Source organism: Ursus maritimus, unplaced genomic scaffold (assembly GCF_017311325.1).
Source record: "Ursus maritimus isolate PB19 unplaced genomic scaffold, ASM1731132v1 scaffold_20, whole genome shotgun sequence".
Lineage (NCBI taxonomy): Eukaryota > Metazoa > Chordata > Mammalia > Carnivora > Ursidae > Ursus > Ursus maritimus.
In genome coordinates this window covers 57319306-57346472 of record NW_024424453.1, presented here as the reverse complement: position 1 = coordinate 57346472, position 27167 = coordinate 57319306, and the positions used below count along the sequence as shown (strand labels likewise).

General features: G+C 43.2%; 1 protein-coding gene across 2 annotated transcripts; it reads right to left on the bottom strand.

Annotated features, from left to right (window-relative positions):
• Nucleotides 1-8215: 8215 nt before the first annotated feature.
• On the bottom strand, nt 8216-23308 carry ZKSCAN7 (zinc finger with KRAB and SCAN domains 7). 2 transcript variants are annotated; one of them, XM_008710759.2, is made up of 6 exons: nt 23001-23308; nt 20648-21179; nt 15415-15583; nt 13709-13800; nt 13265-13391; nt 8216-11403 (listed from the first exon to the last, which is right to left on the bottom strand). In XM_008710759.2, the coding sequence occupies exons 2-6, from the start codon at nt 21059-21061 to the stop codon at nt 9950-9952; spliced, it is 2256 nt and encodes a 751-aa protein (XP_008708981.1). In that variant the 5' UTR covers nt 21062-21179; nt 23001-23308; the 3' UTR covers nt 8216-9949. The 2 variants fall into 2 exon arrangements, with proteins under 2 accessions (XP_008708981.1, XP_008708960.1); XM_008710738.2 differs by having other exon boundaries at nt 8216-11406; nt 23001-23306.
• Between the last annotated feature and the right edge of the window lie 3859 nt (nt 23309-27167).

The following is a 27167-nucleotide window of genomic DNA, read 5'->3' as shown; positions in this document are numbered from 1 at the left end:
TGACAGAGAAAATTTCAGTGTGATTCAGGGGATAAAGCTAGCATGTGGAGAATAAAGAGAATTTACCTTCTGGATTTGAAACAACATCTCCACACATCTCCCCTCTTCCTGAGCTACCAGACATTTCCAGACCAAAGAAATTTCTTCCAGAGGAAAAAATAAGGATTAGTAGAAATTTGAGTTTTAAATGTCCTCTGAGAAACAAACTGAGGGCTTCAGAGGGGAGGGGGATGGGGGAATGGGATAGGCGGGTGATGGGTAGTAAGGAGGGCATGTATTGCATGGTGCACTGGGTGTTATACGCAACTAATGAATCATCGAACTTTACATCAAAAACCAGGGATATACTATATGGTGACTAACATAATAAAAAATATTAATATAAAAAATAAATAAATGTCCTATTTTCTCTGACTCAGCATACGATTTTCAAATTGTATATATTTCCTCACCCTCTGTTTGACATATCTTCTTTTTTTTCCTGTACACAGCAAAATCTATACACTAGCATAGCTCGTTTGTGTATGTTCCCTGAACATCTTCCCTTGTCTCTCTCTACATGCAAGGAATGGTTACTCTCTGAGCAACGAAGAAAAAAGTATACGTGTTAACCAACAGGCTGGGTAAAACACAGAATCCATGCTTTTCTTTCTTTTTTTTTAAAATAATAATTATTATGTTTATTATGTTTTATTATGTTATGTTTCCTTGGCTGTGCAGAAGCTTTTTATCTTGATGAAGTCCCACAAGTTCATTTTTTTCTTTTGTTTCTCTTGCCTTTGGAGATGTGTCATGAAAAAAGTTGCTGTGGCCGATGTCAAATAGGTTGCTGCCTATGTTCTCCATTAGGATTTTGATGGATTCCTGTCTCACATTGAGGTCTTTCATCCACTGGGAGTTTATCTTTGTGTATGGTGTGAGAGAGTGGTCAAGTTTCATTCTTCTGCATGTAGCTGTCCAATTTTTCCAGCACCATTTATTGAAGAGACTGTCTTTTTTCCACCGGATGTTTTTTCCTGCTTTATCAAAGATTAGTTGCCCAAAGAGCCGAGGGTCCATTTCTGGGTTCTCTGTTCTGTTCCAAAGGTCTATCCGTCTGTTTTTGTGCCAGTACCATGCGGTTTTTGTGATCACAGCTTTGTAGTACAGCTTGAAATCCAGCAATGTGATGCCCCCAGCTTTGTTTTTCCTTTTCAACAATTCCTTGGTGATTCAGGGCCTTTTCTGGTTCCACACAAATTTAAGGGCTGTTTGTTCCAGTTCTTTGAAAAATGGCATTGGTACTTTGATCAGATGGCATTGAAAGTATAGATTACTCTGGGTAGCATAGACATTTTACTTATGTTTATTCTTCCAATCCATGAGCGTGGAATATTTTTCCATCTTCTTGTGTCTTCTTCAATGTCTTTCAAGAGTGATTTGTAGTTTCTAGAATATAGGTCCTTTACGTCTCTGGTTAAGTTAATTCCGAGATAACGTATGATTTTTGGTGCATTGTAAATGGAATGGATTCCCTAATTTCTCTTTCTTCAGCCTCACTGTTCGTGTATAGAAATGCAACTGATTTCTGAGCATTGATTTGGTATCCCACCACATTACTGAATTGCTCTATAACATCTAGTAGTTTGGAGGTGGAGTCGTTGGGTTTTCTATATAGAGTATCATGTCATCTGTGAAGAGAGACAATTTGACTTCTTCTTTGCCAATTTGAATACCTTTGATCCCTTTTTGTTGTCTGATTGCTGTTGCCAGGACTTCTAGTACTATGTTGAATAATAGTGGCGAGAGTGGGCATCCTTGTCGTGTTCCTGATCTTAAGGGAAAGGCTTCCAGCTTTTCATTGAGAATGATATTTGCTGTAGGCTTTTCATAGATGGTTTTTATGAAATTGAGGAATGTACTCTCTATCCCTACACTCTGAAGTGTTTTAATCAGGAAAGGATGCTGTATTTTGTCAAATGCTTTTTCTGCATCAATTGAGAGGATCATATGATTCCTGAGTCTTGTCTTGTTGCTATGATGTATGACGCTGATCGATTTGTGAATGTTGAACCACCCTTGCATCCCAGGTATGAAACCCACTTGGTCATGATGGATAATCCTTTTAATGTAATATTGGATCCTATTAGCTAGGATCTTGTTGAGAATTTTGGCATCCATATTCATCAGGGATATTGGTCTGTAATTCTCCTTTTTGATGGAGTGTTTGCCTGGTTTGGGGATCAAGGTAATACTGGCCTCATAGAATGACTTTCATAGTTTTTCTTCTGTTTCTTTTCTTTTCTTTCTTTTTTTTTTTTTTTACTTTTTAAACTTTTATTTTGAAATGATTTTATATTTACAGAAAAGTTGTAGGAATAATACAAAGAATTTCTGTATGTCCTTCAACCAGATTCACCAGCTGCCAACATTTTGCCACATTTTATCATATTCTCTCTCATTCATTTTTCCCCCTGAACCATTTGAGAATACATTAGAGAGCACAGGTCCCTTAACTTCTGTACTTCTCTGTATAATTCCTCAGAACCAGGATATATATTAACATAATTATAATATAATAATCAAAATCAGGTATTGTAACATTGATACAATACTATTCTATATTCTACATTAGAATTAATCAAATTTCACGAGTTGTCCCAATAATACACTTTATAGTAAACAGCTTCAGGAGAATAGGTAATATTTCCTCTTTGAATGTTTGGTAGAATACCCTGGGGAATCTGTCAGGCCCTGGACTCTTGTTTTTCGGGAGGTTTTTGATCACTGCTTCAATTTCTTCATAATTAATTGGTCTGTTTAAATAATCAATTTCTTCCTCTTTCAGTCTTGGTAGTTTATAGGTTTCCAGGAAGGCATCCATTTTTTCCAGGTTGTTTAATTTATTGGCATAAAGCTGTTGATAAAAGTTTCTAATAATCCTTCCAATTTCATTTGTGTTGGTTGTGACCTCTCTTTTTTCATTCATAATTTTATTAATTTGGGTCCTTTCTCTATTCTTTTGAATAAGTCTGGCCAGTGGCTTATTGATCTTATTTATTCTTTCAAAGAACCAGCTTCTAGTCCTGTTGATCTGCTCTACTGTACTTCTGGTTTCTAATTCATTGATCTCTGCTCTAATCTTGGTCATCTGCTTTCTCGTGCATGGATTAGGCCTGTTCCTCTGTTGCTGTTGCAGCTTCTTGAGGTGAGAATATAAAAACTGCATTTTAGATTTTTCTATTATTTTGAGTGAGGCTTGGATGGCTATGTATTTCCCCCTTAGGACTGCCTTTGCAGTATCCCATAGGTTTTGGACCATTGTGCTTTCATTCTGGTTGTTCTCCACAATTTGTTTAAATTGATTTTTAATTTCCTGGCTTATCCAATCATTCTTGAGCAGGATGGTTCTTAGTTTCCAAGTGTTTGAGTTTTTTCCAAATTTTTCCTTGTGGTTGAGTTCCAATTTCAAATCACTGTGGTCTGAGAATATGCAGGGAATAATTTCAGTCTTTTGGTATCAGTTGAGACCTGTTTTGTGACCCAGTATATGGTCTATTCTGGATAATGTTCCGTGTGCATTCGAAAAGAATGAGTATTCTATTGTTTGGGGTATAGTGTTCTATATATATCTATGAGGTCCATCTGCTCTAGTATGTCATTCAAAGCTCTTGTTTCTTTGTTGATTTTCTGCTTAGGTGATCTGTCTATTGCTGATAGTGGAGTGTTGAGGTCCCCTACTATTAACGTATTTTTATCTATATGTCTCTTTATTCTGGTTAAGAGGTGGCTTGTGACTGAGGGCTTCAGAGGGGAGGGGGCATAGGGGAATGAGATAGGCTGGTGATGGGTAGTAAGGAGGTCACGCATTGCATGGTGCACTGGGTGTTACACGCAACTAATGAATCATTGAACTTTACATAAAAAAATAAAAATAAAAAATTTCAAAAAAAATTAAGAGTTGCCTTCTGTATTTTGCTGCTCCCCTGTTGGGGGGCGTAGATATTTATAATTGTCATATCCACTTGTTGGATACATCCTTTAAGAATAATATAGTGTCCTTCTGTATCTCTAACTACACTCTAAAATCTAATCTGTCTGATATGAGAATTGCTACCCCAGCTTTCTTTTGAGGTCCATTGGCATGAAAAATGGCTCTCCATCCCTTCACTATCAGTCTGGATGTATCTTTAGGTGCAAAATGAGTTTCTTGTAGACAGCAAATGGATCAGTGATGTCTTTTTATCCAATCTGCAACCCTGTGGTGTTTTATGGGAGCATTTAGGCCATTCACATTGAGACTGATTATGGAGAGATAGGATTTTAATGATGCCATGTTGCCTGTAAAGTCTTTGTTTCTATAGATTGTGACTTTCTGTTCTGTATCACTCTTGGGGCCTTTTTTACTTTTATAGAACCCCCCTTAATATCTCCTGTAGGGCTGGTTTCGTGGTTATGAAATTGGTAAGTGACTGGCGATCTGTGAAGGTCCTTATCCCTCCATCAATTCTGAATGACAGCCTTGCTGGATAAAGGATGCTTGGCTGCATGTTTTTCTTGGAGAAAGCTTTAAAAATGCCCCCCCCCAACCCTTTCTCTCATTCCAGGTCTGTGTAGACAGGTCTGACGTAATTCTGGTATTTTTGCCTTTGTATGTGAGAGATTTCTTTGCCCTGGCCGCTTTCAATACTGTATTCTTGGATCTAATATTTGCGAATTGCACTATGATGTGATGTGGCATAGATTTGTCGTGGTTGAACTTGGGAGGGGTCCTCTCTGCCTCTTGGGCATGAAAGCTTGTTTCCTTTGCTAGATTAGGGAAGTTTTTCAGTTACAATTTGTTCAAATATCTCTTCTACACCTCTCTCTCCTCCCCCTCGGGGATGCCAATGATTCTGACATTGTAACGTTTCACTGAGTCAGTAATCTCCTGTAATCTACATTCTTGAGATTGGATTTTTTTTTAGCCAACTTTCTGTTTTAACTTTCTCCTCTACCATCCCATCCTCCAATTCACTAATTCGTTTTTCTTCCTCATTTACCCTGGCCATCAGAGCATCTAGTTTTGACTGCATTTGATTCATAGTATTTTTAATTTCTGCCAGATTCACTCTCGTTTCCGCCCTTAGAGATTCTATATTCTCGTTACTATTTTCATTAGTATTTTTTTCAAGCCTGCACATCATCTTGACCATTGTTGCTCTGAACTCCATTTCTGACAGTTTGGCTATATCCATATCCATCAATTCTGTGGCAGAGGCCACAAACTCATTATCTTTAATTTGCTGGGGGGGGGGGATTTCTTCTTCTCTTCATTTTGATGAGGAGAGGTTGCAGGATTGCCCAGAGCCCAAATATTGACCAGGACCCAGGCAGTGTGCACTTTTTTTATAGGGACCTTAGGGATGTGGGCTTCTTGATTTTTCAGCCTGCCTTCTGGGGGAGGGGCCTGCTGCACTGATATTCAGGTAACCCTGTTTGGGTAGAGTCTCCCTGTCTCCTGGGAGGGGGGATGGGGATGGGCACAATGTGAGCTGGTATTTCTGGGCTTTTGTTCTGTGGCAGCTTTCCCTGGCGGTTTTCTGTGGCTCTTCTGAGAGAACAGCAGTGGCCAAATCCTAGGCTCTGTCTCAGAACAGAGAGATCTCAGTCAGCTCTCCACTGAGCTCTCTTGGCCTCTTTAACTCTTTCTGTTGTTGCTGCTAAAAACCCTGCAGCGTTCTGGTTTGTGCACCCCACATCCGGTGTCACAGCCCTCATTTCCTGGGCCAGCATGTCTCTGTCCTTTGTGTTTCTAACACCACTAGCCGTCCCCGGCTTCCACACACGCTCCTGTGCTCTCTGTTTCAGTGTGTTTCGTGCACACTCTGGAGGGCTGGTTTTCACTCAGGTCCTGCGGGCGCTCCCGAGCTCCTGGTATCAGTTCGAGTGAGTGCACCGGAGCTCTGGTGTTCAGTCTGGTCACATGCGCGTTCCCAGGCTCATGGCCTCAGTCTGCTCTTGCGCGGGTGCTGGTCTGCGAGTCCAGCTGCTCCCCAGTGCAGGTGGCTACTGCTTCCCCATGTCCAAGCACAGCGGCTCCCTCCCCCTTCTGTTTATCTTCCAATATCTGTGCATGGATTCACAGCTCCCCGCTTCGTACCTCAAAACTCAGTGCTGGAGATGTTCATTTGTAGAGATCCAGATGTAACTTCCTGCATCTCAGGCTGATTCCATGGGTTTTCAGGATGGTCTGCTACCTATCCAGCTCAACTCAGGGGACCAGCTGAAAAAGGGGACCCCTACTCCTCCTCCATCTTAACTCCCCCTCCCACATGTCCACTCCTAAGAGGAAAACTTAGGAAACGATGTGGTGAATTGTCTAGTTTCTCAAGTGGCTCTCTATCAAACATCACTTAAAGAATAACCACAACTATCTCACTGTTCCAGTACTACTCACTAGGATAGATAGTAACAACAGATGGCCATAGTAAACACACGGCTTATACAGTTGTTAGTGGGTTTACATTTAGCATCACGGCAGCTGTCATGACCACCTTTTCCATAAATGGCCCCTGTAATAGACCACATACATCTCAAATCCTAGGGGCACCAGTGGTGTGGCTCCCAAGGGAGAGCTTGAATGTCATCAATTTTTGCCCATTGCCAAAGCAGCCTGAAAGCTGACTTGAGAGTTTCACTAGTGTTCTCTTCTTGACATCAGGACATACTCTATTACTTGCCAGGGTCACTACAGGTATGATGTCATTGCATTTGTTCTGGCCCTTCCTCCCCTAGGAAGCAACACAGACAGACAGTCTCAGTAAGGGGATATAGCATTTTTCAATTTTTCTAAAATGGGACTCAAAATATATAATTAATGTACACAATCTAATGGCTGGGCATGTACATTTATGCCCCATGGTCTCGAACATGCAGCTGTGGTTACCACTCCTTATTATATATTGTCCTGTGATTACTTTGTCCAATGATCTAATTGTAACCAAATCTTGGATGACTATTGGCTTTGTACATCTCCATCCACAATCCATATGGCACCAAGTTGGGAAACTGAATATACTGTAAATGCATCACCCATAAAGAAGACAATGCAACAGGAAGGGATTTGGGGGAAAAGCCTGCTAGATATCAGAAATGCCAGCTGTACATTCATTCTTAGAAACTTTTGTCTATGGACTGGGCCACCTAAGGTGAAATACATTGTTTTTAGTCAGCCGACAATTCCAAACAAAGCAAAACTTGAGGAAGACCAACAGGTCAGAAAAGGGGGTAGATCATCATACATTTCTTTCCTACTGTGGTTTCATATAAAGCATTCACATGCCTTAAAAGGGGGTCCATACCTCATCTTACTTGGTCCTGTGCGTACATTAGTGGGAAGACTGCTGTGGTTCAGTAAGGAATATCTACGTTGTCCTATCCCAGGTCAAATACTTGCACCATTAGTTACTTGGAGCCAGCTGACATGACACTTTCCCTGTAAACAGCTGGGACGAGTGCTTCCACAAGGCCCCAACAGGCTAGAACATGTCCTAATATTAGGGTCAGGGGATTTTTTTTTTCCCCACGAAGCAAAAGCTAACCTGTAGTTACTCACAATTTGTCCCTGACACCTAGAGGTTTTCATGAATGTACTCTCTGTAGCACTCCAGGAAGTTACTGCCTTGACAGAAACATCTCCCAACATAGAACAATACTCAGTAACTTTTTAGTACCCATAATCTCTTGACATTTCCTATTGGATTTAAAAGCTGAAAATTAGGATTGGGGATAGAGAATATAGCTATGGAATATTTTCTTTCTGTGAATAAAAGGTAAAAGGGTAAGTGTCCAGCTCCTAGCACCTTTACCATCCCATTTGACCACTTAAACTAACTCCTGGGTATAAATTCAGTCTGATTTTTAGAAATAAAGTGGAGTCCTTTACACAACTGTTTAACAATCCAGTAAAAATTATTTCTAGATATATATCACCAAAATTTACACAGAGGGAGAAACCTGAAGAGTACAACCATTGAATAAATCAAAATATTGCTAAGGATACATCTCTCCCAATTCCCTCCTCCCAAAAAAAGGATCTGGTCACTACTTCTAGCCTTTAATGAATAATTCCCACATTATGCAAACTCTTTCAGAAAATAAAAGAGAAATAAACTCTCCAAATACATTTGGAAAGCCAGGAAAACCTTAGTAAATTCAACGTAGTTCTCTACTTAAAAAAAAAAAAAATCATCACCACAAACAAATGGATTTTATTCCAGGACTTCAAGGAAATTTCAATCATTTGGAAACTTGTAAAAAAATAGAAAGTGAATTACAAAAATAAAGGACATGACCCATAAAATTACACCAACAGATTTCTTTTTAAAAAACCTGATAGAACTTAGCAACTCTAAGCACAGTAATAATTGCTACATGGGTACTAAGTGCCAAGTACTGTTCTAAATGCCTAACACTTATGAACTACTTTTATCCTAACAACCACAGCTTTACTTTACAGATGGAAGAACTGACACACAAGGAAGCTAAATAACTTGCCCAGGGCCACACACCTAGAAAAGCGGTGGAGCCAGGTGAATTAGGGTATTGGGCAGAAAATCAGTGTTCTTAACTACTGTACTATCTTGCTTTTTCTAAAAACAGAAATAGAGGGTCATCTGGTTGGCTCAGTCAGTAGAGCATGCAACTCTTGATCATGAGGTCATGAGTTCAAGCCCCACATATGCATGGAGCCTATATAAAACAAACAAAAATAAATAACAGGAATAGAAGGAAACTTCCTAAACACAATAGAGTATTTACCAGAAACCAACAATGAAGTAACAGTGGTATGTCCAGGAATACATGTAGAAGATATCAATGAGGCCCCTGTATGTGATATCCTACAATGAGATACCACTTCCATCTTTAGAAGCCTCTAGTCTGATTGGGGTGGGGAAGGGGATCTTATACCCAATTTAAGGATGGTGCAACTTAGAGCAGACTTTTAAAAATTTATTTATTAAACATCTACTATATGAAAATTATTATCTATATGCTAAAAGAATAGATACCATACCTAGCCTTAAAGAGCCTACAATAAGTTGATGCAAAAGCATACACAAACATGTTAAATTCAGAATAATTGGCAAGGATGGGGCACCTGGGTGGCTCAGTCGTTAAGCATTTGCCTTCGGCTCAGGGCATGATCCCGGCACTCTGGGATCGAGCCCCACATCAGGCTCCTCTACTGGGAGCCTGCTTCTTCCTCTCCCACTCCCCCTGCTTGTGTTCCCTCTCTCGCTGACTGTCTCTCTGTCAAATAAATAAATAAAATCTTAAAAAAAAAAAAAAGAATAACTGGCAGGGTAATTTAACAGTTGCACACTGTAGCACCAAATAACTAGAAGCACTGAGGTCAAATGAATAGAAGTTTAAGAGGGAAGAAAAAGCATTTCAAGAAGGTCTTTAGAAATGAGAGGGATCTGGAAGAATCTAAGGGATATATATTAGCCAACAGGAAAAAAAAAAGGTTTCATAGGTAGGGAACACAAGTGATGAGGGCCTGAATTAGAGTGGAAGTCTAAAAACTATATATGGAGAGCCTTAGTCAAGAGAAAGGAAAGAATGAATCCATCTTGCAATATGATTTATGTAAGCAGTAAAACAGAGGAGGTGGAGTAGAATAGGAAACAGATCATCTCTGTCCTTGAAAAGCACACAATCTGATTATGGGATGCAGAACTGAGAAATGAGTTAGATTTTTCAACAGTTTAAAAGAAAGAATGAGCAAAAGAATAAACTTACGAGTATGTGAAATGTGTAGTCTTTACTTCCCTAACAGCAGAAAAGGATTACACTGTGACTCCCACTCTCCCACCTTCGTGACTCACCAGAAAGTATGTAGGTATTGGTACATTTTGATGAGGAGTTTTAAGAATCCTTCTTATAAAAAAAAACCTTAATTCAAAGTTCCTTGGAAAATCACATCTTAAGAAACCGAGCGAGCCAGACCTGAGTGCTTCTCTCCAGTGTGAGTTCGCTGGTGGTGGTTAAAAGTGGAACGCTGACTGAAGGCTTTCCCACACTCAATACATTCATAGGGTTTCTCTCCTGTGTGAACTCTCTGATGCACAATGAGCTGTGAGCTGTCACTAAAGGCTTTCCCACAATCACTACATTTATAGGGTTTCTCCCCAGTATGGGTTCTCTGATGTACCATGAGACTGGAGCTATAACTGAAGACCTTCCCACACTCATTACATTCATAAGGCTTCTCACCAGTGTGAATTCTCTGGTGAATAATAAGGTGTGAGTTCTGGTTGAAGGATTTTCCACACTCGTTGCATTTATAGGGCTTTTCACCTGTGTGAAGTCTCTGATGTCGAATAAGACACTTACTCAGACTGAATGCCTTACCACACTCACTACATTCGAAAGGTTTTTCTCCAGTATGAATTCGCTCATGGTCAACAAGTTGAGAGTTCTGAGAGAAAGCTTTTCCACACTCACTACATTTGTATGGTTTTTGCCCAGTGTGGAGGCTCTGGTGTCGAACAAGACATTTATTCCGACTAAAGGCCTTGCCACATTCATTACACTCATAAGGCTTCTCCCCAGTATGGATCCTCTGATGGTCAATAAGATTTCTATTAGAACAGAAAGCTTTCCCACACTCACTACACTTGTAAGGTTTTTTGCCGGTGTGAACTACCTGATGTCTGACCAGACTTTTACTACGAATGAAGGCCTCACCACACTCATTGCATTCATAAGGTTTTTCCCCAGTATGTGTTCTCTGGTGGTCAATCAGTTGGGAACTTTGAGTGAAGGCTTTTGCACATTCATTACATTTATATGGTTTCTCACCATTATGGAGTCTCTGGTGTTGAATAAGATGGGAGCTGTGTCGGTAAGTCTTTCCACACTCACCACACTCATAGGGCTTTTCCCCTGTGTGGGTTCTGAGATGAACTATGAGCTGAGAGGTCTGCCTGAAGGTCTTACCACATTCATGACACTCATAGGGTTTCTCTCCAGTGTGAATTCTCTGATGCCCAATGAGGTGTGAACTTCGATTGAAAGCTTTACCACATTCATCACATTGATAAAATTTCTGTCCCTTCAGAACTCCTTCATGTTCTGCAGCACTAGAGGACAGATCTGGATATTTCCCAAGTTCATTATATTCATCACATCCATCTTTTGTGGATTTATCTTTATCCTCGTGTGTTATTCTGAAGAAATCACTTTCCGGTCGGCTCCCTTCTTCATCTGAGGGTTGCCCTTTCAGCTTCTCTAAAGTACCTTCACAGGAAGATACTCCTGTCTCTGGTTCCTCAGAAACCACTCCACGGACGCCTCTTGATGTCCCATCACATGACGCCGGTCCTTTAGAAACTTCCTGCTTTGCAGGCAACTCTGAACGCCGCATCCTAGTCTCACCTGCTGCCAAAAGGAAGAAGAAAACAACTTCTATTCATTTCTTGTCCCGCTGACGAAACAGAATCATCAGCAGTCTATGGAGCTGAAAAAACCTTCCCATTAGGGGACACACTAAGAGATGACACATTAAGAACAAAAGAAAGATGGGAAATAGCTCAAGCTTCTCCTCATGGACAGAAAGACAAAGACGGGAAAAATGGTCAGTGGGGGAAGGTGGAAGAAGAGCTATCAGGACAGAGCTCTGTCCTGACAGCTCTTAATTGCTCCACTTAATTGTCCAATTAAAAAGAGCAACTGGAAGGCAAGAGAGCAGACTGTAAAGGTGGTATGATCTTACAGAAGTCACTTAGTAAAATGATGAACTCTAACATCCTTTCCAACCAAGACACTGTATGGTTCCACGGTTCCCAGTAAAGATACTAGGGAGAGGGAGAGGAGAAGCAAATACTTCAAATCAAATATGAGAAACGGTATGTGCAAACACAAATAGGAAAAAACGTACCAAAAAACTGATTCTCATATGTGAGGACAGTGACAAGATGCAGAGAAGTCACAGGTTCAGAAATGCTGGGGGAAAGTACTGGAAGGGATGGCAGAGCTCTAGAAGCAGGGATTCCCATAGTCTCTGGCACACTAGACTGGTAGAAGGCAGTACTTGCAAGTACTACATTCCAGTAAAAATTAAGAAAGGGATCGATAATTGAAATATGAATCAAAGTATGTCTTTGGTATCTTGATAATCTGCAATCATAGGAAACTGAACAATTGAATATTTCCTTTTGACTTTGGAAAAGGTGGAAGTAGCAAGCAATCAGTCATGTCTAAACACAAAACTATTGGTTCCTTTGAATCATATCTTAACCAGGGCCACAAGCCATCATGGCATTTTAGCACATGAAAAGTTATAGAGGTTCCTGGATGCCTAAGCCCACCCACCCTCTCCAGAGTTGGCTACTGTCTTAGACTTGCCAACCAAAGAACCTGCCCTGAAAACACCCCTTTCCAGGAAGATGTGCTGCCTCAGTCTTTCCCAAAGGGGAAGCTGAGGCAGCCATGCTTTGTGCCAAGTAACTGGTCTCAATACATCTCAGACCACAACTGACTAGACCAGGGCACCAGGCCGAAGCGTAGCTTCTCTGTATGTTACACCTCAGCCTCTGCTGTGACGAGGGGCAAAGTTCTGCCCAAACAAAGATTAGACTTAGTGGCTGAACCACCCTTGGAGTCCCTCTCTAAGTAAATTCTGAGCTGGAAATAGGGCAAAATAAAGAAAACTAAAACAAGAAGGAGCTCTAAACTGAAATGAGGCATGGAGAGAAGCCAAGCCATTAGGAGCCATAGCATGCAGAAAGTATGTGGGAACGGAAAGTCTAATAAAGCAGCAGCTATGAGGGGACAAAAGATTCAGAGTGAAGAAAATGGGTAGCAGTGGGAGGACAAAACAGATATGCAGGGAGCAACGCCTTACGTTTCCTGGCATAAAAATTACTTGCTGTTTTTGCTGAAGGCCCTGTTTCCCAAAGGATGGTCTAGCTGGTGGGTCTGATCAGATCAGGGTTTCCATTCCTTCAGCCTTATTATAAGTAACACAGCTCAGTACTTACAACAATGTGAGCGGCTCCCTATTCCTTACAACTACAAATTCTAACCAAACCACCTTAGGTCAATTAACAATGGAGTAAAGACAATGTTGATAACTTAAGGCTGAGTGACGGGCGCACAGAGGTTCATTACAGTATTCTCTCTACTTTGTCTCATGTTTGCACCTTTTTATAATAAAAAAGTTGAAAAAAAAAGAATATAACAAAGAAAATGTAAAGAAAAGAATGCAGACTGTAATACTGGGGAACAGAATCATTACCCAAAGAGGCCATGCTGCAATAATTTCCCGGCATGATGCTCTGGTGCACGGCTCTCTGACTGAGGGCCGGACCTTTCCACTTCCTCTCAGTATAGTCCACAGACAGGAACTGGTACGCCGCAGATCCCTGGAATGACAAACTTCTATTGCTCAGGGATATTCCGGGCCTGAAGGGAAGACACATCAGGGTACCAAGAGCCCAGGCGGGGCCCTGGTGGGTAAAGGGGTGAGGGAGGGAGAAAAGCTGGGATGACACATCTAAAAGGACAAGTCCAGGGCCAGAAAGAATCCATGAACTCAGCAAGCAGGGCCCAATTCCAGAGGAAGCAATGAGGCAGGGAAACCACAGGATTAATCTCAGAATTGGCCAGAACTCTGGAGATGAGCGCTAGCTATTCCCAGGCCACAGACCTGGGAACCCAGGGAAGACAGAGTTCAGCTCACCTGGGGCCTGACCATCTGAAGCGCAGCTGCCGCTGCCTGGTCTCCTGACTTCCCAGCCTGGGAAAGGGAAGGCACCCAGGAAGCACACTGACCTGAAGAAGGAAAGAGAGCTGTGAGAACAAGTCCTGCCTCAGCTCCAATAAGGTCTGTATCCCAGTGAGTGGGTTCAAGAGAACCAGGCAGCTCCACACACTGCCTCATTCCTCTTCCATACAGGTGTTATTCTGACTGTGCTGTGAATTTTCCATGCAGGTGTTATTCTGAGGGTGCAGAGGGTTCCCTGGTCCAACTGAGAACTGGCCATTCCTCCCAGCCCTCACTCGCTTCAAACTCTCTGAAGGAAGCTATACTTCTGCCCACTTTCTCTCCCCATGGCTCCCCTAGCGTAAGCCCAGCCTGTTTGCCCCTCACATTTCTGGCCCATCATTCCCGATTTCTCTTCCTTCTCTTGGCTTCTCATTATGGACGCTGCAGGCGCTTGGGCCTCAGAGCAACGCTTTTTGCTCTGTCAGAGATCTCCCTGCCTCTCAATGCTCTAATGCTGCTTTCCCAGTTCCAGCTCTCTTCTAGACTCCTATTACAGACTTTCAGTGGCCTACTGGACGTTCCATTTCGGTGTCCCTCACCACTTTAAATTCAGAGTAAAAAATGGACGTTCTTACCAACTTCCTTTCCTGACTTCCCAAGTTCTCTCAATGAATCCAAATACTGGCCAAATCCCATAATTCTCCTTCCTCTTCACTGTCTTGTGGATTCTTCCTGCAAAATGTGTCTTCTGTCTCTCAATTTTTCCTTTTTTTTTTTAGCTTTTAATAATATTTTACTATGTTACGTTAGTCACCATACAGTACGTCCGTAGTTTTTGATGTAATGTTCCATGATTCATTTCTTGCGTATAACACCCAGTACGTGCTCTTTCTGTTCCACTCAACATTGCTCAGGCAATGATCACCTCACATCTATTCTGACACACTGGCCTCTTACCGAGGCTCTCAACCACTGGTCTCACCATTCATGCCAGAGTGGTCACATGCATGAGAATAATTCTCCCAAAATACTGTTTCTAACACATCAACTCCCACCCATCAAAATTTTCCTAGCCTCAACCGTTAGGCCCTGTTTAAGAAGACTACTGCTCCCCAAAACAGTTCCTCCTCATTCCACCTCAGTGGGGTCCAAAGAACCCCCACTTAGAGTCTTTGCTTATATCCTCTGATCTTTCCACCCCCCTTCAATTTGCTCCACCACTTTTGACTGTCACATCCAACTGCTACCTCATCCATGAAGCCTCCCCTTCCCATGCAGCCTATAATGATTTTGCTCAATGTTTACAATGTCCATATTGCTCATTTTCATGGCATCAAATGCCTGGGGACAGATATCACTGAATGTATCTTACAAGTAGGCCTCTTCTTGCTGTTGACTGACTCTCTGCCAACTAGATAACAAGCTCTTTGAAAGCAGCGAGTGTGTACTATATCTCTCTGGTCCCCAACAGGGCCTTACCCATGACAGGTGCTAGACAAAAACTTGCTAAATACATGAATGATTGGAGAATAAGGAAAAGGAACAGACAAAGTCACTAGGAAAGGAAGAAAGAGGGTAGGGCAATGACGAATTCCAACAGGGTGGGTTATAGGGAGATAAGGGAGACTTGAAGAGAAAAGGGAGGTAAGATTTGAGGCCAGAGCTGGGGAGTTGAGTACCAGAGTGCCCATTAGGGAGGAGGTGTGTCCCTTGGTCATGAGGAGGCTCTAGGTGGGCTCCAGAGGATGAACCTTCACTGAAGGGTGAGGTAGGAAGAGATTCTTCTGTTGTACCCAGGGCTGTCGTCTCCTCCAAATGCATTTCCTGTTCCTGTACAGGAGCTGAAACCTAGAGACAGGAATTATAATTGGATTCAAAACAGCATCCTTCAAGGTATGGAACCCAAAACCTCTAAGAAACACCCCCAAAAAGAACTCAGGAAAAGAACAGCCAATGTCCTTCTAGCCCCCCCCCCCCCCCAGTATAGCCCACTGGGGGAAAAACTGTCCGAACAGGATCTATAGCTTGCAATCCTGTTTGCTATCCCTCTGTCGAACCTCTTGGTAGGAGCCTGAAGACCAGATTATATAACCATTTCCATTTTGTCAATTCTTCAGACACAAATCTGCTTATGAAGAACAAAGTAAAAGGAGCCAGGAGAGCAATTCTATACACTCTCTGTGACCTTAGTCTACAGAAGAGACCAATCAGAAGTACCTAGAAAATAAAATATGATAGATGTATGTACCTATACATGCACAGATAATGCTGAGGCTGATAGTTAAGAAGCAACAGCCCAGAATAGCAGCTACAAACCTCAAGAGAGCTTTTCCAATCTCTCTCAGCAAACGTGTTTCCTCTTCAGAGAAGCCATTCCTAACCACACTGACAAAGCAAGGGTTGTAGTCACTCTCTCTCAAATTACCTGATTACATTTTCTGTAAGCCTTAACCCTTACATTATTTTATTTATGCCTTTATTGTCTATTTTTCCCCTAATGAAATATAAGCTTTTTGAGGGTAAGAACTTTGTCTTGATCGCTTGCTCCTAGAATACTACTTGGCCCAATGTTGGTGTTCAGTTAAAACTTGCTGACTGATTTTCTCTTGATACTATTTTTTCCCTCTCGATACTTACTACTAGTTTTTAGAGTTATCTGCAAACCCAGTTTTCAATATGCACTACCCCTTCAAAATAACGTTATAAAAAGTCAAATAAGATCAGGTAACACCAATCTTTAGAGACCTTGAGAATACCTCAGAGCATAGGTATTTTTTATAATAATTTTTTATTACGTTATGTTAGTCACCATACAGTACATCCCTGGTTTTTGATGTAAAGTTCGATGACTCATTAGTTGCGTATAACACCCAGTGCACCATGCAATATGTGCCCTCCTTAATACCCACCACCAGCCTATCCCAGTCCCCCACCATCCTCCCCTCTGAAACCCTCAGTTTGTTTCCCAGAGTCCATAGTCTCTCATGGTTCATTCCCCTTTTGTTTACCCCCCCCCTTCATTCTTCCCTTTCTTCTTCTACCGATCTTCCTGCTATTTCTTATGTTCCATAAATGAGTGAAACCATATAATTATTTTTCTCTGCTTGACTTATTTCACTTAGCATAATCTCCTCCAGTCCCGTCCATGTTGCTGCAAGTGCTGGGTAATCGTTCTTTCTGATGGCTGAGTAATATTCCATTGTATAGATGGACCACATCTTCTTAATCCAGTCATCTGTTGAAGGGCATCTCAGCTCCTTCCACGATTTAGCTATTGTGGACAATGCTGCTATGAACATTGGGGTGCATATGGCCCTTCTCTTCACTACGTCTGTTATCTTTGGGGTAAATACCCAGTACTGCAATGGCTGGATCATAGGGTAGCTCAATTTTTAACTTCTTAAGGGACCTCCACACTGTTTTCCAAAGTGGCTGTACCACCTTGCATTCCCACCAACAGTGTAAGAGAGATCCCCTTTCTCCACATCCTCTCCAACATTTGTTGTTTCCTGCCTTGTCCATTTTTGCCATTCTAACTGGCATAAGGTGGTATCTCAATGTGGTTTTGATTTGAATTTCCCTGATGGCTAATGATCTTGAACATTTTTTCATGCGTCTGTTAGCCATTTGTATGTCATAGAGGAGAACAGAGGCTGCAATCTCTTTGACATCGGCCACAGCAACTTTTTTCATGACACATCTCCAAAGGCAAGAGAAACAAAAGATAAAATGAACTTGTGGGACTTCATCAAGATAAAAAGTTTCTGCACAGCCAAGGAAACAGTGAAAAAAACTAAGAAGCAGCCCACGGAATGGAAGAAGATATTTGCAAATGACACTACAGATAAAAGACTGGTATCCAAGATCTATAAAGAACTTCTCAAACTCAATACACAAGAAACAAATAATCAAATCAAAAAATGGGCAGAAGATATGCACACTTTTCCAGTGAAGATACAGGTTTTCTAACCCTTGCTAACTGTCATCAAACCAGCTCCTTACAATCTCATGGTTACTTTTTCACCAGCATTTGGAGCTGAAAACCTAAAATACCACCTAAATGAATCATATTTATAGACTCACTTGCTTACACTGCCATGTACACAGTATAGCCTAAGGTGAAAATAACTTCTTCACAAATCCTGCTGGATTTGTCCCATTGGGTTACATCTGCTGAGATGTGAGGGGACTTTCTGCCTTACTGTATATGTCTCCAGCACAGTGATAGAACCAGGAGGCTCTCTTGAGTCTCCACTGGACAGTTCTTTTTTTTTTTTTTTAAGATTTTATTTTTATTTATGTGACAGAGAGACAGCCAGCGAGAGAAGGAACACAGCAGGGGGAGTGGGAGAGGAAGAAGCAGGCTCCCAGTGGAGGAGCCCGATGTGGGACTCGATCCCGGAACACCGGTATCACTCCCTGAGCTGAAGGCAGATGCTTAACGACTGCACTACCCAGGCGCCCCCTCCACTGGACAGTTCTTATAAATGGGAGTTAGAGCTCTTAAATACAGCTGCTGTGGGTATTGGAAGAAGATAGAACTTAACTGCATCATGAAAACACAACCTTGAAATTCACCAACAACTAAATGCTGGTCCAGTTCCTGTTCATTATCGAGGACTCGGACTCCCAGGTTTTTCTTTTAGGCAAGAAAACCTCGTTCCAATTTTCATTCTAAGATGGCATTCCACAGCAAGATACTAGGGGAAAACTAGTGACTTAGAACCCAGGGAGCTAGAAAATTCTAATTCCCACACTTGGTAGTAATCAGCAACAACCATACTTCAGTTAAATATCATGGACAAAGAGAACATTCACTAATTCTGCCATCTGAGATGAGTCAATTAATCTCTCTGTGCTTGTATCACTATGTCAAATGGAGATATGATTACTATTTGCATATTTTGTAAGCGTGCTAGGAACTGAAATAAGATACTGGATATAAAAGCATTTCATAAATTGCATGATTCTGCAGCCCAGCAGGGATTGCTCTACAACCCTCTCCAGCCCCAAAGTGCCCACATGCACATGCTTGCTCCTACTGAGCAGAATGACTCTGATCTGCCCTGATATTCCTTAATCTCCTCCTGGCAAACTGCCATGAAAGATGTGAGGGGCCATAAATACATTTTCTGAGCCTATGGTAGGAAAGACAGTCCCGATCTCATGTCTTCCATATCAGAAAAACTTAAGCTGACAATAATGACTAAGTAAGAAATAGAATCCAAAGACCCTACTGCTAAGCAAGAGCCAGGAGTGTTCAGCTGCCCTGTCAACTGTCAGTCACTCGCTTAAGTGTGTGACTCAGTCACCTTTTTCTGAGGCTGCCTGGATAAAGGATTAAGTTTTAATGGAGGGGGCATTCTCTTCAGCTTAAGCAAACAAAGGTGGGAAATAGAGAAATTTTCCTTCCACCCTCCTCACTAAATGGCACTCAAAACACTTTCTTCAGCCACTGGTCTCTGCCCATGGTTGAACCTAGTTACTCTCTAGACCCTGGTGATGGCTGATTTATTCTTGTGTTTACTTTTGTATCCAAAGAAATAACGGTTGACAAGGATTTAATGCCAAATGGGCAGGCTGGTACTCTTGGGAAAAGGTGTAGCCCTCAGACTCCAATTAACTGGAATCAATTCCCTAGGCATATATATTGTAACCATTTTTTTAAAAAGCAATGTATAAAACGATATGCTGGGTACTCTGGAAATTTCGTATACTGGTTTTCTGTGATTAAGTGCGAGGGAGTAAAAGTAGAGGGACCCCTAATCCACCCTGCTTGGTTAGTTACAAGAGAGCAGTTTTAGACTCATCAGATAGAACTGACTTATCCACCTGTGATGGTCTTTTAATGTGTCACTTTAGCACTAATCTGGGTGTTGCTGTGAAGGTATTTTGTACATGTCATCAACATCCATATTCAGTTTACTCTAAGTAAAGGAGATTATCCTAGATCATCTGTATGAACCTGATTCACTCAGTTACAAAACCTTAAAGTCAGAGCTGGGAGTTCCATGAAAAAGTAATTCCGCATGTAGACAGCAGCTTCAGCCTGTGCCTGAGTTCCAACTGGCCCTTCCTGATGGCCTCCTCTACAGATTTCCGACTTGCACTGCCAGTCCTCATAATCACTTAAGCCACCCTGTAGCAATACTATAGATATAGACACAAATACAAATATACAATATATGTAATTTCCTACTGGTTTTGCTTCTTTGGCTAAACCTTGACTGATACACATGGTCACAGAGCTACTTAGCTCTGTGGTCCTAGAAGCCAGATTTCCCACTGTTATCACACTGCTAACTCTCCAACTTTTCCTCTAATTTGAATTACCTTGGCTTTATATTTGAGAGAACCCTAGGAAACAGGGTAAACCAAAATGAGTTAAAGAAAAAAAAATAAAAAAAGAAAGAAAGACCCCAGTTGGGTTCAGAAAGTTAGAAAAGAAACCAATGATTTTGAGGCCCAGAAATGTCACCTCTCTAAGGAACCTAAAATGCAGGAAGAGAGATAACAGACTCTGAGAAGTCCAAGGAAGTAAGTAATGAGAACTTCTCAAATGAAGGCCCATGTTATCAACGTACCCCAAAATCTACTCCCTACCACACTTCCCCATTCTTCCCCATTCCCCATGGGCAGATCCTCTGTCTGTCAGGAGTACTATGTGGATCTCCAGGTCGAAGCAAGGGTCACGACACAGTATTTCACAAAGTGATACACAGAGCTTGTCTGGGAACTGTATTTTTGTTTATAACTTGAAGCACAAAACTATTCCCTCTCTATCCATGGAAATGGCTCAGGAATCCTAAGGGTAAACGAGCCTAGAGCCTAGGGAACAGAGAATGACTATTCCCAAGCCAATCCAACCACCAGAGAAGGGTTCCAGATGCTATTCTGGACTCATCTGCTCACCTCTCCTAGGTGTCTCTGAAAATCCTCCACCACAGCCACAGCCTCCTCGCCACTCTCAGGGTGATGCAGCTGCACCCAGGTCCGTAACTCCCCAGGGAGGATGCTCAAGAACTGCTCCAGCACCAGCAGCTCCAGGATCTGCTCCTTGGTGTGTACCTCTGGCATCAGCCACCAGTGGCAGAGCTCCCGGAGCCGGCTCAGGGCCTCCTGCGGCCCAGACATCTCATGGTAACATAACTGCCTGAAGTGCAGCCGGAAAATTTCACAGACAGGAGGGTGGTTCTTTTGGAGATTGCAGCCCTGACCCCAGGTATGGCTCCCTGGCTCCTGCTTCATGGTCTGGCGCCCCTCCTGTTTCTGCAGAACAGCACCCCTAGGGAGGAGGCCTAAAGTTCCCCTGCCTTGGGTGGCCATTGTGACCTCCAAGAGAAGCTTGTTTCAGCTGCAGTCTGTCCAATTAAAATGATGCTCTGTAATTCAGGTCTCAGGAGCTGTTTTCAGAGATGGGGACAGAGGGCAATGGGGGTGTCACCTATAAAAACATCAAAAGAGAAAAAAGAGAAATCAGAGTCCCAGAGTGTTCAGCCCCAAGCTGACAACAGACCATCCACAGTTAAAAACCAAAGCTCCAGGGGTGCCCGGGTGGCTCAGTCAGTTAAGTGTTTGACTCTTGGTTTCCACTCAGGTCGTAATGTCAGGGTCATGAGACACTTAGTGTAGAGTCTGCTTAGGATTCTCTGCCTCTCCCATTGCCCCTCCCCCTGTTCACATGCTTGATCATGTGCTCTCTCTCCCTCTAATAAATAAATAAATAAATCTTAAAAACAAAACAAAACAAAACAAAAAAAACCTCCAGGAAAAGAAAGGGGTGGCACAACCAGGGCAGTCTCTAAGCATCTCTCCAAGGGACTTCCCTTCTTAAACTTATAGTGGCTCCCATAACCTACAGGATAAAACCTAAATGTCTATGCCTAGCATTCACAGCCCTTCACCACCTGGCCTTGGGCCCTGTTCACACCCCTTACCACTCTCCCCAGGTACCCAGGCTAGAGAAGCTGCAATAATCTCCAAATGAGGAATATGTCAGATGATTCAAAGGGTATATTAAGAACACAGAAGTTGTTATTTAACTCCTACTTAGTGTATGTTTTATAATGTGTATTGAAATTTGTAAAACAATACATATATTTAATTTCTAAGTAAACGTACACTGGAAGTGAATATTCAAAGCTCTTCTACTCTTCTCTATTGTGACAGAGATGCACAATAATGTCTGGGACTAAAGCTCTGGAGACACAGCTAGAAGCCACACATCTTTTGTCCTGTTTGGATTTTTCTTCTTCAACTTTTGACAAACTCTTACTCATCTGTCAAGACTCAAAACAAATATTATTTTCTCCTGAATGCTTGCTTTCCTGATTGTCCCATGCAGGAAGAAAGCTGGTAGCCTCCCTCTCTGTAGTTCTCACTAAAACACTGTTGTTTTAACTAGTTTATGTTTTAACTGGCCACTCACACCCTCTTGCTAGACAGCCACCAAAGAAGGGAACCCAATGGAGTCAATAAATGCCAGACCTTTTTCTACCCAACCACCTCCCCTAGGAAACCTTCCTGATCTCTCCAAGCTTAAATGTGGGTATTGCCTCAGTGAGCCCACAGTACCTTTTTCATTCAAACCTCTACTAGAACACTTACCACACTGTGTTTGTGGTTTACACTGCTGTCTCCCCCACTTCGGGGTAGGAATCAAAGGGCAGGGCTGGTTTCCAGTCTTCTTTGTTTAAATACACACACACACACACACACACACACACGCCCCACACCCACACCCACGAGCGTGTGTGTGTGTGTACAGGGCACACAGAGGTACACCTTTAGTAAATGAATGGATGTGGTTCATTTAGCTGATACTGAAGAGGGGAAAAAACTTTTATCCAGTTTATATACCATACAACTCTGAGAATCAGTACCTTAGTGGTAACTACGTCATCGATACTAGTCACTCTGCATCTCAGTACCTTCGGTAAGCTACTTCTCTCTAGGCTTCAATTTCTGTTCAAAACACACACACACACAAAACAAAAAACAAAACAAAAAACTTTAAAATAATCTGTTAACTCTGCTCAGAGATTCCACACCTGTAAAAAGTTCTGGTCATTTTCCTACTAGTTCCAAACGCTCAGCAGCTAATCTCATCTGTACTTTTGGATCTCCAAGTGACACTTCACGTTTTTAATTTGAAGACTGTGTCTGACCCACTTCTGACGCTTCGACGCTTTGTATTGTCTCTCAGCGCAAGGCTGGAAAAATATCCAGCTAACACTTAAACCAGGGCTTCTGCGGCGCAGCTCACCTGGCCATGTCTGCCTGTTTCTCCGCTGTACCGGCAGGTGCCAGGCTCCTGGCCAGGCTCGGCTGGTCAAGGATACGGGACAAAGAGGCGGCCCTACAACTGGCGGCTTCAGAGCTTCACAGGGACCGCGCCACCGGCGGCGGAGGAAAAGCGTGCACCGGGCCGGCGTCGCCGATCAGGGCTGCGGGCGGCCGCGGCTCCAACCCAGCGACCCCGGCCCGGACAGCACCTCCCTCCCCGCCCCTGCTCCGCTCACCGAGGTAGAGTCGCGGCGACCCCTCAATAAGGGACGCAGCCGGGCCCGCGGAAGCGAACACAACGACCGAGCCGGAAGCGAGAACAGCGCCCGCTTCCGGCCCCTCCAGCATCCCGGAAATCTCGGTGGCGAAGGTGGGCGCGCGCTTCCCTGCCCTCAGAAGGGCGGGGAGGGTCACGGGCGCCAGTACAACCTGCCCCCGCGCCAGGCCGGGCCGCCTCGGAGCGGAGAGAGGGCGGGGCCTCAAGTGAGGTTTCAGGCTGCGCACGTGCCCCTCACAGACCGCTCAAAGTCTGAGCTACCCATATGCACCCCAGCTCTGCCCCTACCCTTTCTGCTGACATCCAACTTCTGAGACTTCTGTCATCTGAAAAAGATGCGGAGCATACTGTGTGCCTCACAGGACTACAAGCGCTGACGGGTAACATACAGACACTACATAGCAAAAGGCCTGCCATATCCTGAGCTTTCGGTTATTATTATACTGTATGTGATGCCCAGGGCATTTTCACCCAATCTGAGTTTCAATGAATAGGCATCTCCATCTTATAAATGAAGAAACAGGCCCAGGGACTGATATTTTGGCCAATGGATGTGGTTAATCTTTCATAAAGTTAAGCACTGGCAATTTGCTGTCCAAGGAAAGGCCCCCATGGAGTGCCAAGGAGCAGATAAAAAGTGGGAAGGTAAGGGGGCAACATAATGTAGATGCACTTATCTAACATCTGAGGGAACACCACCCTGACCTCTCTGAGAAACCATCACACTAGCTTTGGTATGAAAGCTAACAGAACAGGTAACCCAAATTCTGTATGCCTAAAGCAGCATTCATCAGTTTTGTTTTTTTTTTAAGATTTTATTTATTTATTTATTTGACAGAGAGAGACAGCCAGCGAGAGAGGGAACACAAGCAGGGGGAGTGGGAGAGGAAGAAGCAGGCTCCCAGCGGAGGAGCCTGATCTGGGGCTCGATCCCAGAATGCCGGGATCACGCCCTGAGCCGAAGGCAGATGCCCAACGACTGCGCCACCCAGGCGCCCCAGCATTCATCAGTTCTGAAGCTCCACCCACGTTCCCATCACTGTGAAAGGCACTATCATTCACCCAGGGGCCCAAACTAGAATGCTGGATGTCATACCATGGGCTGGGTGACCATGGCCAAGTTACTTGGCCTTTCTGTGCTGCAGCTTCTTCATCTGTAAAATAAAGATAAGAATAGTACCTAAATCATAGCATTAATATGAGGATTAGATGAGATAATATATATATAAAGCATTTAGAATGGTGCCTGGCACGTTGTAGGTATAATAGGTGTTTTCTAGTGTGTTTCTTCCCACTTCTTTATCCATTGTATCAAGATTACTGCCAAGGCCTGCTGAGTCTTTGACCCATTTGTTTGTAGTAATAATAATAGTAATAACAAACTTTTGATTTAAGGAGACCACAAAGAGAGAAGCACAGTCAGGTCTGGAGATTCTCTGTCCCCAAACTGCTCAGACTTTGTGACATCATCTGTGTGGACAGTCCCCTCTTCAACACCCAGGAATTTGTATACACCTTAAAAATAAAGTAGGTCCCTAGAATATGGGCAGGAACCCCCAGTTACTGTGCTTGAACGGGAGTGGATGTTGCCCAAGAGCAGAGACTTTCCTATTACCTTGAAAACTTCTATTCGTTCTTCAAGACTTAACTGAGAAACCCCCTTCTCCAGGAAGCCTTCTCTATATCCCATCTCTCTCCTTGCATTAGGTACCCCTTCCTTTGTGTTTGTCAGAGTCCTTATTTGTCACACTGTGTTAACACTGTTTACCTGTCAGCCTCCTCCACTGTACAGCTCCTATGTGAGCTGATCCATGTCTCTCTGGCTCACATTTGAGTCCCCAGGCACAAACTCCAAGCTTGGCTGGTTTTAGTAACTGTCTTCTTGGCTGGAAGAAAAGGTCAGGCCACCTGTATTTCACTGGTGTGCCTGGCCTAACCTCTAAGAAATAGGTCCTTCATCTAAGTTGCTGTGGAAGGCTTTTTAATCAGGGAAGGAAAATCATAGGTCTGGGTTGTAACTTCCAGCTATACTGAGAGGCTTGGAGGGAAAGAGACAGGGACATCCCTTATAAGACAGGATCATTAGTTTGCAGGTGAGGCTTAGCAAATGTCCTGCTAGCTGGGTAACGTTTTACTGGCTGAAAAGGGCAAGGAAGACTCTGAATTCAAACCTATAGACGTCCTCTCCTCTTTCTATCCCAAGAGGCTATCTTTCTCTAAACCCCATTCATTCCTGTTCTTTATTACTCTGTTTATTACTACTAATGGTGTTCCAGCCCTTTATGAGCATGAGGGGGGGCCAGTGACACTAATAAAATATGGCTTTGAGTTAGACACAGGGCGGGGGGGGGGGACTATGGACTGTTCTCTTTGACTTTGAGCCTCAGTGGGCCTCATGGTCCTATTCTTTGGAAGCCAATCTCAGGCAGGGAGACCAATGAGATAAGCGGGACTCTGAGCTTCCTAGATGGAACTGGAAGTTGCTCCAGGGACCCGAAGACCACGAGGTAGTTGCTTCTGGTACATCTTTAGTTCAGGACTCTTTCCAAGCCACTTGCTAGTGGGATGGCAACTGGGCAGAGGTGGGTGGTGCTGGTGTGTGGGCCACATCCCAGCCCTGCAGTGGGAGCTGTGGTCCCAGGGTGCCTCTGCCCATTGTTGGTGCTGGAATTGACCTTCACTAGTGACACAGATGGGGAGACTGGCCCAGAGAGCGGTGGAGAACTTCTGGTGATCCCAATGCATCAGCGACCATGTTTGGTGGGAATGCTGGCCTCTGCCTCCACACCTAGTACCATCCCAACTCGCCATGCTTCCTTCCAGGGAGCTCTACACCAGTAGGTTTAGGAGAGTGGGGGCTGTACCCCCCTGTACTCTGTTCTGGCAAAATCTCTGCTCTGGGCCTGTCATTGCAACCCCAACCCTCTCTCTGGACCTCCAGCTCAGCCTCTGGCCCTTCCTGCTGCAGATCTGCAAAGTGGAAAGAGCATTTTCAGGCCATCCTACCCACAAGTCCCAGCCACCATAGTTGGTAGTGAGGACTCATGGAGTGCACAAAGGATCCTTAGAGTTGGTAGTCTAGTCACCACCTTCTTATTTCACAGGTGGAGAAATGGGGCCACAGAGCTATATGAGCCAAAATCTGCCTCTCATTGCAGAGACGTCTTTCTTTCTGAGCCAATGTCTGTGACCTTGATTCTCCAAAAGCATCATTTTGGTCTTGGAAATAATAAACTTGACATTGTTGTAATTTTTCAGTTTCTGGGTTTGTTAGATCTCAGATTTGAAATCTAAGTTCTTCCAGAAGCATCTCAAACATAGACCAGAATTTCTTTCTAGCCTTGTAAGTATGACAGACCTAAGCTCTGCCTCTTACCATCTAGGATTTGTGTTCTCAGACAAATTATGTATCCACTGCATCTTAAGTCTCTTCATTTGTGAAATGGGAAAAAAAAAATCCGTGCCTGCTGACACCTCCCAAGTTGGGAGGATTAAGTGAGGTAAATTGTGACCTTTGACATGTCCTAATAAGCACTATACAAACATAAGGAAGACATCTATGTAAGAGACTTTGGATTCTAGGAGGGAGATAGGGGAGTGAGAGTAGACCTTAAAAATGTCAAGGCAGATATGGGTGACTAGCAAAAGGCAGTACGTGATACCCAACATGAGAGACGTTCAGAGAGCCAGGAAAGGGATTGATTTTGAAAGGGATCACAGTCAGCCTCAAAGGGAATAGCATTGAATTGAGCCTTGAAGTAGGATTTGGACAGGTGTTGGGGGAGAGATGACAACATGATTAAATGTCAAGAGATACACATTTTCAGGAGGGAGGAATCATTATTTCAGCAGGTTATTTCCTGTTACAAG

Excerpts from the sequence above, each read along its gene's own strand:
- ZKSCAN7 (XM_008710738.2), bottom strand. The coding sequence starts at position 21,061 with ATGGCCACCCAAGGCAGGGGAACTTTAGGCCTCCTCCCTAGGGGTGCT. Across the intron at positions 13,801-15,414 it reads CCTCCCTAATGGGCACTCTG|GTCAGTGTGCTTCCTGGGTG; the intron begins GTACTCAACTCC and ends TTCCTTCTTCAG. Across the intron at positions 11,407-13,264 it reads TTGCAGCATGGCCTCTTTGG|CAGGTGAGACTAGGATGCGG; the intron begins GTAATGATTCTG and ends TCCTTTTGGCAG.